General features: G+C 39.9%; 1 protein-coding gene across 1 annotated transcript in view; it reads right to left on the bottom strand.

Moving 5' to 3' along the window:
• Positions 1–4,629: 4,629 nt before the first annotated feature.
• ngfra (nerve growth factor receptor a (TNFR superfamily, member 16)) overlaps positions 4,630–14,498 on the bottom strand; it is a 40,798-nt gene continuing 30,929 nt past the window's right edge. Inside the window, exon 6 of the mRNA XM_066642870.1 lies at positions 4,630–6,255. Within this exon, the coding sequence (XP_066498967.1) occupies positions 6,203–6,255 (53 nt within the window). The 3' untranslated portion in view covers positions 4,630–6,202. The remainder of the gene's footprint in view (positions 6,256–14,498) is intronic.

The following is a 14,498-nucleotide window of genomic DNA, read 5'->3' as shown; positions in this document are numbered from 1 at the left end:
ATTCTCACACACGCTGAAACTGGTGGTTTTGAACAGGGCTGTTGTGTAAAAACGTTATGTATTGTTTGATACAAATTTTGACTGAAAATTATGTCAAAGATATTTCATTAAGACCCCAGGGGACTGTTAATTTGTGGGAAAAATGGGTATAATATCTCCCATTTAATAGGATCTTTTATTCAAACCAATTTTAATTCTGAAATGGATGCATCACAATAAAAACATTCACATTGTTAAGGGAACAGTGATGATGTTTCAACTAAATAAAAAATGAACTAAAAATCTCAGATTTGTGATTCTTTTTCCTTGTTGAAGGCCCAGAAAGCATAAAGCTAAGCTTAAGCCCAGAAAGAAAAAAGATGAGACAGGGTCAGTCATATTTGGCTTTATTCTATTAGATTACTAATTTATTTTTCCTGTTATTTACATAAGTGAAGAAATTTTGTCACATTTACACAATGCATTGTAAGGTATGGACTAAGTACAGATAACATTCGTCCCTACTGGAGGGGCAGGGAGGGAGAGAAACAAGTCCCTGTGCAGATCTTTACTGAAACGTAGGGCATATTAAAGGTGGTTCTGTGTCCATCTGAAGCAAGGGACTGAAGGGGTCTGTCCAAAATGATGGCTTGCCAAACATAAGATCATCAAATACTGTAACTTTTATTGGATGTGTGTTAGCCAGGGTTAAAATCTCGTGTTAAATCCATCTAAATGCATAGTATGGTATAATGTGATGGGAAAGTGATAGGAATTGACATCTAGTGTTCAGCATGTACCTGCCAGGGCACATACCGAGTGTAGCGTGGATGTTTAAAGTCCCTTCTACCAAACAAACAACACTGGACAAACTTTATACCGAATGTTGTTTACCTGGATAATGACATTTTTGTCATGTCACCTTCATCAATTGCTTCCCTTCATTCATTAAAATCACACACATTTAATACACCATAGTATCAACGTCAATTTCCACCACAATTTATGATTTAATACGTGAAATTGTAACTCATAATAATGATTGATTATCCCAAAATTATAGCATACAATCTTATCATTATCAGATACTATTTCGTTTTAACTTACCATCTCATTGTGGAGTATCTCATTACTATGAGAAAGAAAGTCATAATTATAAGATGCTAAGAAACAGCGTCTTAATATTATTAGAAAGCATGGAATAGTTATCAGATGGTTAGTCAAACCTGGGTGATAGTAAGCAATTAATATGAAATGCCAACTCGTTATTGTGTGGTAAGAAGTCATAAATATGAGATATGACTATGAGACACTTATTATTTTCAATGTTCTCATTATTATGACTTAGTATAAGGCTCAAACTTTTTTTTTTTTTTTTTTTTTTTTTTTTTTTTACAATAGCAGAAACAACATTCCATACAAGACAACAAGCTAAGGCAAAACAATTATAATAATAATAAAAATTTAAAATAAAACAAAAAAAGCTGCAAAACTGAACTTTCTGAACACAGCTCAAAGACACCTGACGTCATCCACAGGCACTTCATGGTGCTGGACACTCTTTGAGTGTACTAATTCAATCGGTTTAAATGCTACAAAAGTAAACTGTCCTTAGAAAATACTGCTCTCAGGAGATAATTCTATTAAGAAACAAAGAAAATTGTTCTATAAAAAGAAAAGGAATGTGTTTAAAAAGCAAAAATACAACTGAGGATGAGCAAGGACAGAGTAAGGGCAACACATTTTGCATATGAATACTGAGAAATGGGCTCACGTACATTCTCTTCCTCAGGTGATGAACAGAACTGAGGCTGGGTGTGGGATAGTGATGGATGGTGAATCTGTGCAGTGAGCAGAAGTGCTTTATCGTGCCTTTGGCACAGTTCAGAGAAGAAAATTTCCTCTGCATTTTCTCTCTCTCTCTCTCTCTCTCTCTCTCTCTCTCTCTCTCTCAATAATGATGTCCTAGAAGTTATATTTTGGAGCAGTGCGAACGCAAAAGTCACATTTTACTAAACCAAATAAAAAAATCATGCTGTAGATGTTTGCTACACTTTATTTTAGATGGAACGAAACTCTGTCCGTAATGCTAGGTTAAATATTTATTTATATCTTACCATATTTACCATTATGTGTATGCTTACATTTTTTGAGATTTTCGTTTGCTGACAGTGTCGCTATAAATATGTGGCCATGTTATTGTAAGATAAAAGGCTTTTGAATGTTTGTTTTATTTTTATCATTTATTTTAATTGTACACTTACTTACAAAGACTGTACGTATCATGTTGGCCATCATTCGGCAGTTTAGTTATGATAAACTTTGCTTTCAGGGCAGAAATCTGTTGTTTTGCGTTAATGGACCTTTACAACAACAAATGAGAAGCATAAAGGAGAACAAATGTATCAGGGCACAAACACTGGGACTGATTAATAATATTTGTTATGTGAATTTATGCATCTAAGGACACAGTGTCTTTAATGAGAAACATTAAATAGCATTTTGTTCAATGTGAGTGAGTAAGTGGGGTGCTTTGCCCATTGCATCCGAAAACATGGGCAGCCCTGGTAAAATGTTATTGTTATTGATTAAAAAGGTAAAAGAAATGAACAAAACTAGTTACAACTAAAAAACTAATAACAAAGTAACAAAAAGGAACGCAAACCATTTGCATAAGGCTTAATGTGCTCTCTCTCTCTCTGCTTCTCTCCCACCTTCTGAAAGTCAGTGCTCTGGAGGTAACATCCACACTGTAGCGACATCATCAACATTCCCTATCACTGGGATTTCTGCTTTGCATTCATTTCACTGTACAGGCAACGTGAACAAGCGTTCTTCAAAACTACCCACATTCACCGACAACATGACCAAGAGAGAAAAAAATGAGCTGGAGGGAAATGTGTCTTTCTCATCACTAAGTGCTTTCAAGATGGCCAATCTGACAACAAACAGCAGTGCAGAGCCCCAGGAGTCAGGTGATGGAGTCATAAAATGCATTAAACCCAAACATAGCTAGTCGGCTAGCTATGAAGGCCAGTGATATGCTCCATAGAATGATTTAATGGAATGTACTCAGCTTTGGGGAGGGGTCAGTTCTGAACCATAAGGCAGAGAAACAGACTCTTCTGTAGCTCTGCCAGACACAGGAGGTTAAGTTATAGCAATATACATCTTAGCGTTACATGCTAAGCCATAGCTCATGTTAGGAAAGTGACAGGCTTCAGCTGAACATAGCAACGTGGCCCAGGACCAGGGTTTGTCAAATTAAATTCTGATCCCAACAGTGTTCTTCAACTGATCCAAGCCCATGTCTGAAAAAAAAGCAACAGTCTGTACAATAATACTGATGCGGCCATTTTAGCGAGTAGCTAAACAGAGGTGTTTTTGTATTATAATTATTTAATTTTTTTATTAGCTTTATAAATACTGAGGTGGTATTATTGCGGTTTGAATCTCACTGTTCCTCACCTGGGCTAAGTTCACAATACAGAAATAGAATCTGAAAGAGATTTCTCAATTTACTGTGAACACAAATATGAATTGATTAAAATCAGACTCTATTCATATAAATGTGATATGGGTTATACTACGTTTTGAGTTTTGTATGCTTGTTAGTTTGTTTTTACACAAGTTAACAATAGCAGCTATCGATGCAAAAATGTGGTCATATTAAGGCAGGGTCTCGCAATAACATGGTTCTGAAACACAAATGGGAACCATCAGGTCTGAAAATATATGAAATATAGGCCAAAAATTGAATTGAGCAACAAGACAAGTAATGGGAATGCTGCCTTATTCCCCAGTGACCTGAGAGCGGTTTTCCTACACTATTTATAGACTTACCCTAAGCTTCTAACCATAAGCTCCTGAGGTTGTGGAGGGAATATGACTTAATGCTGCCCATATTCCCCATAAAGCCATGCAGCAGACACATTATAAACTGAAATGTATGTGTGCATGCTTTGCTGAATACCTCTCCACCCAGGCTCACAACACTGCTCATTAGCTTAATGAAGAATGGACACAATCCAAGAAAAACAGCAGGTGACATTTGCCTGGTTTGGGTTCTCCTGTTGTTGAGCGTGTTTGGAATTTCGTCTGCGCCCATACTCAACCGGATCACTCCTTCCTGAGCAGGTCTCTGGTGGTTGTCAACTTTCTTTCCTATCATTTTTGATGACATCATTGCCGACCAATTTCCAAAGAAGGGTGACACATCACTCCTTCCTTATGTACTGAACATGGCCTGATGCTAGCAAAGTGATGCTGAGCTGGCCACAGAACCCAACCACATTAGAGCTTCTAATGGACCACAGTCTACCACATGTGGCCCATTCAGTGGCCATGGGCATGAATCATTTACCCAACGGCCTGGATTTAGTTTGCTCAGAGGAGAAATGGAGATAGACAGCAAGGACAGGGCACACATATGGTGCTCGGAATATGAGCCAGACATGGTGCGATAGAGTGAACATAAGTGAGAGGATGAATCATGGAAGTCAACAAAGTGATTCACTGAATGTTACTGTGGGAAGCACAGAGGTGGTGAGTCTTTGAGTTTGGTGTATTGTATCAAACTGTTTGAGACAAGACCCAATTTAAAATGCCTGGAGCATTGACAGAATATGTCCATTCTGGTGCAAATAAGTACCCTGTATAAATTATTTCTGTTCCTCATCACTGAAACTGAGCTTCTTCATGTCTTTGGAAATGAATGTATCTCACAGGGTATTAAACAAATGGCCTTGGCTTGTGTGTATAGTTTGTGTTATACCCAAGATTTGAATATAGCCATGTAGCCATGGAATTAAGACACCACTGATCTACACCACTACATTCCTCTGGTGTATATATATATATAAGAGATTAAAAGTTGTTTATATGGAAGATGAGTGGTCTCCTGTGTCTGTTTAAGACCAGTTCTCACTGCTGTGTAGCACTCTGCTGCTAAACTAAAACAACATCACCGCTCAGGGCTTAGAGATGCGCTTCTGTGAACAATGACCATGCACAGAAACATAAACCTGGATGAGATGAGGGAGGGTAGAACAAGAAATATGATGCATTGCACCCCTGTGTGTCTCTATTTTTAGGTGTCTGTTGGAAATGGAGACTGTATGTGGCTTTATCAGAAAAAGATATCTGCAGCCAGCAAGAATGAAAGAGAGAGAGGGAGTGCTAAGTATAGATCTGAGTCATTACAAATCCTAAAGGTCGGTAAATGTCACCTTTCGGGATGTCGCACACACTTGCTGTTCCAGGATTCACACAAAACCACCATTAGGGCTAAACTAAAAAAATCTGCACTGCTCACAAGCCTGGTCCTAAAGGGCAGCAACCTGCAACCTTTCAGATCTCTGAAGATCTGAAGCCCACGGATTAGACAACTCTGACCATTTCTTTTGAATGGAATTGAAGTATGTGAGGGAAGAAGACTAGAAACAAAAGTGAGGAAAGACTGGGATTGCACTGGGTCCTATTCGAGATTCAGCATTTGCTTATTGCTGAAGAGCCAGGTCCAGATGTCCCCCGACACACACCCCATAGGGATAGTGTCAACTAGCTGAACTTCATCCCCAATGCCTTCATCATTTCTAGCCCTTCTGGGCCTATCAAAATTAGCAGTGTTGCTTGCGTTAGTGTGATAACTGTCCACAATGATTACCTGGTGGATTAATTCATTACTGGAAAAGATCATGGTTTTACATATGGATAATGGCAGACTATACATCTTCAAAGCTGTATCATAGATGAAATTACAGAACACTATAAGGCCATTTGGATTTGGTTGGTGGTGTGGAATAAACAAACGTTTTCGATGCCTGCGTCTCGTCATCTCAAACATCAAAGGAGCTCAGGTCTTTTAGAAAGTGTCTGAAGCCTAATCCAGTTCAAAGCAGACACTTCACTTGTCAGCTTCTAGTGGGATCTCAGCTGGGTTTCAGCCTTGCAGCCTTGCCTTGACCTTGGAATTTGCAGCTAACACTGTGGTATTTATGCAGAAGTGGTTTGGAGCAGTTCTCTAAGCCCAGATGATCCAGAGCACCTGTGGGAGTGTGTGATGTCCATACTGGGTTTCACTGGAGCTTAAGTCTGGTCTCATGGCAGAAGTTCGCTAATGACCAGCAAGAAGAACACACCACCTCTCCTCATTCCTCCTGCTCCATCCTTGCTTTCATCCATCCTTCTCCGCTTGATGATGCCACCTCCTCCTGCACGCTCCTCAGGCCTGTGTTGGAGTAGGGTCCGGCTGAGCCCCTCCATCCACTCTCACCACTAGAGAGAAAAGACAGAGGGGGGAGGGGAGAGAGAAGAGTTAGCAAGTGTGCTCCTTCCACCATTACAGAAGACATATTAGCAAACCTGGGCCTCATACAGATTAGAATGAAGGATCACATGAGTAGACTCAGAGCAATTGTTTGAGTCATTGAAAGAAAGTAAACTCACACCAGCAGGATTTTACCTGAAGTAACTGTATGATATGATATGTATTTTAGACATACGGACTATACATTTATACCCCTTTCCACAAGTCAAAACAGTTCCCTAAGGCCTTATAAAAGCGTTTATGACATGCTTTTGTCAAAACACCACAGTGATCAAACAACACAACAGCATTTTCCCCCTTTTCTAAACAGCCCTCTTCAGAACGACTGATTCCTGTTCCTTTAAATGACAAGTCACACACAGCTCACACACACAAAGCAAGAAGCAGCATGGTTTAGCTTGGTTCTCTTCATTCCCCTCTTTTGTTTTCACAGTTTGTGCTTGGTTCTCTTCCTTTTCTAATTTCACCACGTTCATCATATCGGTTTACCCCCTGCCGTTGAGCGCTCACATAAACATGGGTCCAGAGCGGTGACTGAGGAGACTCAGACGAGGGAGCAGGACAATTCTAAAGTCTCTGCACTGATGAAATACAATCAGAACAGGTCGTTCGATTCCATATTTTTGGGCTGGGACTTGGGCTGATCACAGAAACGGACTAGTTTGTTTTATTCCACAGCTGTGAGTGCGTAGGCTCCAGATGTGTTAATGCACTTTTTTTTAAATAATATATAATTATATTTAACATTTTGGAAATTATATCTAAATGAAATGTCCATGTCTGTGGCTTACTACTATAACAGTGACAGCTTAATTTGATTTCGTAATGCGTATCAAACTGTGATCTAGGCGGCAATGTCCAGCCCTTTATATTTAAGTGTTTAATAAATTGATGTTTTTTGTTCTTTTTTAAAATTTGTTTAAGAAAATAAGCTACAGAACCAAGAGCTGAGACTATTAAGCTCACAATCCTATTCTGTTGTCGCCTAACGAGGGCTCTCTCGAGCTAGAGTCGCTCCCCCCTCCCCACATCCTCCACAGCAGTTTAACTGCAATCATTACTACATTCAGCACGCCACACAAACGCCCCATTTTCCCACTAACCCCTCAATCTGTTGTCAATTGTGGGGAGCCATGGAAACGGTTCCGGAATGCAGAGAGCAGCCTTTGAATTTGCGTGGTTCCGTTTTTTGTGTCTGGATCACTGCAGCGCTGTGCCAGCGCACCGCTACAACAGTGCTTCTGCTGCACCCCATACAACACCAGTCTATCTATTTATATATTTATTTATTTATTTTTGGTCTGTAACTCTGTGACATCATCGGTATCTCTCCACAGCATCCCTCTCCCAGCGTAATAAACAAGCGTTAATCCTCCGTGTGCCTGCGCAGGTCAGATTGTGCATCGGCATTGCTGTCTGAGTTGCTCGTTTAAGTGCAAGTAAGGCTTATTTGCATTAAAGGTTAAGACTGCTGATATATTAAGAGTAAGTTTTGGGTCGTAGTGGCAGAAATGTAGTAGTTCCACCTAAATCCTGTGAGCATCTTCATGAAGTTCACTGGGTCATTATCCATTTTATACTTTTCGTTGAAATCTTTAACTGTTGGAAAGTTCAATATCATACTTTAGGAAACTAGCCAATTTATTTAAGAAAGGTGTACAGGGCTTATAGGGATAGATAATGAAAATGGAGTGTCTGAGGCTTTTTCCTGATTAAAACTTCTTGTCCTGTTGTTGGTAGGGGGCATAGATCAGAGATCTTCACATCCAGATCTTGATTCAGGTTCTAGGATGGGATTTTAGAGGTGCATCAGCAGTTGCAGTTATAGTGTCACACCAGCCGGCCATTTTAAAATCCAGGCCTTGAACCTGGATCCAAGGTCCAGATTTGATGAGCTTTGCACTAGATGATCTGTTGATGTCTTTATTTACGCTGCAGAAATAGGCTTAATGGCATTAGGAGTCTTGCCCAATTACTATTACTATTAATATAGTATAATATTCCTGTCGGAGTGGGAAACTGAACCCTAGTCAGATGTGTGGAAATAGCAGTGTTACTCACTGTGATCTGCCAAACACATTTACCCTTGTATCAACTCTTCTTTTTCCTCTTGTACTGTGGTCCACCATTTTATTGTCCTCCTATTGTGGGATTAGTGGGATTTAGTGTTTTCTCTATCTTTTTTGCCCCCCAGACTTGTTATCTCCTGATTATTATAGGTGTATTTCATAGCAAGAATGACACGAATTTGGATGCGCGGGGGAGGGGGTGGAAAGAATCAGATGCAGTTGAGAGGTAGAGACCGGAATGAAATTAAAACAAGAAATCAACACAGAGGGAATAGAACTAGCAGAGTTAGACAAACAGCAGCAAAACAACACAAGAAAATGAGAGAGAGAGACAGAATGATAGTCCAGTAGCAGCTGTCGTGACCGCTCTTCATGTGGAATGATGGTTGAGCCTCAGGTCACGCTTAGAGAAGGAGAGAAGCGGATGGAACACTTTTAAAAATTAAACACTCTTTTCGCCCACTTCCCCCCACCTTTCTCTGACATCCATTCATCCATCCTCCCATTCCCTATGGGGCTACGATAGCTGTAGAAGATGGAAGCATGCGAAACAGAAGAAGTAAGAGAATATTGCTGGTTGCTCCTGTTGACTGAGGCTGAGCTCGTACAGTGTAGATTACCTGAGGGAAATCTTCTACATAGCCGAGGGCTACAAGCCTACTTCAATCAGCCCAAAATTGTGCTTTGATACTGACACTGTAACATTTCTAACTGTGTGTATGTGTATTGCCAAAGGGGTTGCAGCAGAATTCTTTCTGAGGATTGGGAACACCAATTGTTGTGGATTTCTGTGGGTAGCATGGACATTAGTCATTGCTGTCACTGTGCTAATACCAGAGGTAGCTCACGAGGCCATTAAGAAAGACAATGAAACACAGACCAAGCTATCGGACACCTTAATATGAACAGTTTATATTTATAATATACTGTATATTACTTTAATCAATCTCTATTTAAAGGAAGTATGTCTGTGCCCATTGTTTCCAAAGTAGAGGGCATATGTTGTATAATTTTAATGAATAAATTCATTGTATAGGCTGTAAAATGGGCAGACCTCTAGTGTTTCTTGCATGACCACACAAAACACATGCACGTAACTAATAATGTCTACAGTATAATTGTATAGTTTGTAAAAACAAGGCACGCATATGTTTCAGTTGTCCCCATCCCAGTGGACACTTATGTTTCATTTTATGGAATGCCATCGCATGAACATAGCAGTTAATTTAATTCAGCCCAGTCTTTGAATAATGAGGCTATACATTTAAACCCTGTGTTATAACCATCACAAAAATACAATATATGGCCAAAGCATTTGCCATTTTAATGAGCTGTTTGCTCGTATTAGTGAAAATGTGAATATGTAGCCTATGTGTACAGGCTGGAAAATGTGAGATCTGATCACCCCTACCCTAGACAATGATGAACAATTCTATAAAGAATGACCGACGATGAGAAATGAAGACATCAGTCCAGGAGCGCAAAAGGACGTGCTAATTTTACAGATTTATTGAACATATTCACAGCTCCCTGGAGTGTCTTAATGAGTTGAGTGTAGAAGTTGTTCAGCTAACTGCCACCCACCATACGCACACGCATACACACATACACTAGCAGCATGTGGGGGGACTGTGAGTTTTAATAGCTTCCGTTGTGGCAGCAGCAGACGTTTTTTGGCTAATGCTAATTAGCAGCCATTAAACACTGGTGTTGCATCAAATTTTAAGCATCCCCCGGGACAACAGTCGGCCGACTCTGAGCCCTGCTACTCGTCGCCAAACACCTGCTAATGAGCTGATCAAAAAAAGAAAAAAAAATTGCCAAGGAAGTGTCATGCAACTTAAGATTATTTATAGAGAGTGAATTTGCTTAAGGCTTTAGCAAAGCTGCTGTTTTTGGAAAAAGCAAAAAGGAAAAAAAATAGTCAAAGTGAAATCAGACGCAAAACAGACATGTCTGACTCAAGTACTTAATTTACTGACTATTGGCTTGTTTTGGTCCTTAGTTTTAGTACAAGTGACTGACTCATGGCTCGACTCAGACATGACTCGCGACTCGGCTCCAACCTAAGACTCAAACTGGACTTCAAATTGTTTGACTCGTGATTCGATTTGGACTTCAGATCTTAAAACTCATGATTTAAACCGGACTTCAGATTTAATGAGTCATGATTCAAATCAGACTTCATATGGCTCCGACTTCAGACCTAAAGAGTCATGATTCAGCTCCCACATCAGATCTTATGAGTCATGTCTCAACTCAGACTTAAGATTTTGTGTCTTTCATGATTCAAATCAGACTTAAGATCTTATGACTTGTGGCTCATCTCTGACTTCACATCTAATGACTCTTGACTCAAGACTTCAGGACATTAACGGATTAGTATTAAAAAGCTGCTTCATCATTTCAAATTTCACTCAACACATACAGGATTTGGTAATAAATGTGAATGCGTATAGCAGGAAAAACTACAGCCTGTTATCATTAACACAGACACAAACGGAATATAATCCGAATTGAATAACACACTCTTAATATTGGCAGAGCACGGACAGGTCAATTATACAGACTTCAGATCCAGCTGCTGTAATGAAATTCTCTTTGCTGCTGTTGTTGCAGGGCTTGGTCATGCCACATTAAATACAGATTGAGCTTCTCCAGGCTACTTTCTGGTGGCTGTGCTGTCTAGGCCGTTCCGAGCTTATCTGAGAAGCCCAAACAATAGCAGCTGATTAATGATTAGCATGCGTGGGAGCCCGTGGCCCATTGCACAGAGTGAGTCAGAACAAAAGTGCTGATCTAGAACACGCCATCCTCCTCCATCTACTACGAGTTTCAGGAGTGTGAGTACTTCAGCTGACAGGGAATCGATTTGATTGTTGATTCGATTTTAGTATGATTTTTGAATTAATGATACTTTTGAGAACTGTGTGTGTGTGTGTGTGTGTACATAAAATGAAGCTTAAAACTGACTAATAATAATACACAGGTTAAAGCTACTGCATTTTATAAAATTATACAGTCACACTTTTTAAGTACACTGTAAAATGAACACTATATTGGTCAATATACTATGCTGCACTCTACAGAGTTAAGGGTAATGCTACTGTACTTCTAATACATTACAATCAGATTCAGCTCCACCAGTGACTTCTATTAGTGACTGAGACCCAGTTCAGCTCCACTCTATAGATACTGTAGATATAGCTTCACGCACAACACCTTCCTGATTCACTTACTCCAAATCTTATAGAAACACTCAGAGACTCACCCATATCTTTAAACATTACGTACACGTTTTAATACATGGCTTCTGTACAGATTCTGTTGGGGACTGTGGGGTTCCTGTATTTAAAGGAATTTACTCAAAATTTGAAATGGATGGCAGTTCCAGGAAACTATAGAAAAATAGAGTATCACTGTCAATGTCATACATTAATACAATTCACTGAACAATTCTGTGAAATAAAAGCCGTTGTTTGCAGTGTTGGTAGATGGATTAGCTGCTCAAAAGTGTCCGTAGGTGTGACTGTGTGAGTGAATGTATGTGTGTGTTGCCCTGTGTGGTGTATTCCTGCCTTGCGCCCGTTGATTCGGGTAGGCTCCGGACCCACCGCGACCCTGAACAGCGGTTACAGACAGTGGATGAATGAATGAATGTTTACAGTGCTGGAGTTGCACTGGGGTCTGAAACTAATAATTTAAATTATTAATTTAAAATATACATAATTTTTTTTAAATCAAAGCATACTTTTTAAGCTTCACAAAGTGTTACAGTGAAAAAACTGACCCTTAGTCAGCACTGCCCTGAATAGGTTTTTTCTTACAGTTTTCATCTAAATCTGTTTGAGTCCAAAGGTGAAATTCTTTACTTAAAGTTGACTTGGAAGACCTTCTGAAATATTCTGCACCTGTTAAGCTGTGCATGTGACTGTGTGTGTGTGTTTGTATGTGACAGAGAGAGAGAGAAGGCATCTGCTGGAGACATCCTATGAGCAGCACAGTAACAAAGTGAAAAGCCCTGGGGCTCCTTATTGTCAGAGAGAGAGGGAAGAAAAAGAAAAAAATGGGACATAGAACACACACAGGACAGAAACAGGATGAACGGACAGATGGACACTAGCACGACAGCTGAAGAGACCAGTCTGTGTGTACTGTTGTGGAGACAAGGTCTAGTTAACATTCCTCTCTCTCTCTCTCTCTCTCTCTCTCTCTCTCTCTCTCTCTCCCTCTCTCTCTCTCTCTCTCTCTCCCTCTCTTTCTCCCTCTCTCTCTCTCTCTCTCTCTCTCTCTCCCTCTCTTTCTCCCTCTCTCTCTCTCTCTCTCTCTCTCTCTCTCTCCCTCTCTTTCTCCCTCTCTCTCTCTCTCTCTCACTCACTCACTCTATCTCTCTTTCTCTCTCTCATTTTCTTTTACTTATAAGTTGCATCTTCCCATTTTTAATGCTATAATTCATCATCTAGACAATGTTAAGGAAATTAAAAACACAATGGCTATAGTAAGGTCCACATATTAAAAGTTGTCTAAAGTTCTAGTTGCTGTGACACCAGCTGGCCATCACCCTGCTAATGACAGAGAGAAAAACTCGAGCAAGAGTCAAATATAATAATGTCTCATATTTGCAGTGGAAACGGCGATGTGTTTGAAATAGCCTCTTGTCATTTGTATAAATTGAGCTTGGTTTGTAAAGACCTTAAATGAAGACGTTGCCTGTCTGTTATTTTAAAGGTCTCTCTACTATTGTAAATATCATACTGCAGAAAGTTTCAGCGTGATACACACTCACTCACTTAGTGGTCTATCTGCCATTGTGCAGATAAGAATAGGAGGGAGGCTAAAAGGAAGATAGTCTGCCAGAGAGTCATTGAATGTAGTCTGTACAGTGTAAATGTGAGTGTGTGCATGAGTGTGTGTTTTGGAGGGAGGGGGGATTAATGAGTTTCTGTCTATCAAGCCCCCGTGGACCCATGCAAGCGTTTACATTAAGTAAATGTGTATCGGCTGTCTTTTATTTATTCATTAATCAGGTGCTTTTATCCAGAGTGCTTCATATAGGCACAGGCTTACACACACACACACACACACACATGAGGCAGAAAGAGCAGAAAGTTTGGAGTGTGCTCTCTACTACATTACTGTGCATGTGTTTAGGAATTGAACAGCATTAAAACAGAATTTGTTTTATAAAGCACTAAAAACTGTAAATAACTTCATTAAATTAATACAGTTTTACTGAATCATTCTTGTTTTTCACAGCAGTTAATTTTAAAAAACCTTTAGTAAACATATGGTCTCACTCTATTTGGTTAGTTCCTGTTCTGTAGTGGTCCTATAGGAGTCTTGACCATTGAAATACAGGGTAAAATGGGGTGCTAACAAAGTATTCAGAGCAGCAGCTGGAATACAGTCTGCAATCATACAGGGTTGGCCATTTATATGGATACACCTTAATAAAATGGGAATGGTTGGTGATATTAACTTCCTGTTTGTAGGAGGAGATGGGAGGAGGGAAACTTTTCAAGATGGATGGAGACCATTTTGAAGTCAGCCATTTTGGATCCAACTTTTGTTTTTTTCAGTGGGAAGAGGGTCATGTGACACATCAAACTTATTGGGAATTTCTCAAGAAAAACAATGGTGTGCTTGGTTTTAACGAAACCTTATTCTTTCATGAGTTATTTACAAGTTTCTGACCACTTATAAAATGTGTTCAAAGTGTTGCCCGTTGTGTTGGATTGTCAATGCAACCCTCTTCTCCCACTCTTCACACACTGAGAGCAACACCACAGGAGAAATGCTAGCACAGGCTTCCAGTATCCGTAGTTTCAGGTGCTGCACATCTTGATGGTATGGTGTGGTATATGGGGTACAAAGATAGTGGGGCTATTCTTCATCAATGGAAACCTCAAGGCCACTGGATATGCGAAATTGCTACATGATGATGTGTTTCTATCTTTATGCACTGAAGCTAGCACATTCACTGAGTTTTTCCAGCAAGATGGTGCACCACCACATTATGGGTGTCAGGTCCGAGCATTCCTAGATTAACAGTTTCCTGGAAAGTGGATTGGTCGTCGTGAGCCAGTTGAATGGCCCCCAAGGTCTCTCACTCTGACCCCCTT

Source organism: Hoplias malabaricus, chromosome 13 (assembly GCF_029633855.1).
Source record: "Hoplias malabaricus isolate fHopMal1 chromosome 13, fHopMal1.hap1, whole genome shotgun sequence".
Classification (NCBI taxonomy): Eukaryota; Metazoa; Chordata; class Actinopteri; order Characiformes; family Erythrinidae; genus Hoplias; species Hoplias malabaricus.
Note: the sequence above shows the minus strand (reverse complement) of the source record. Positions and strands in the feature narration are given on the sequence as shown.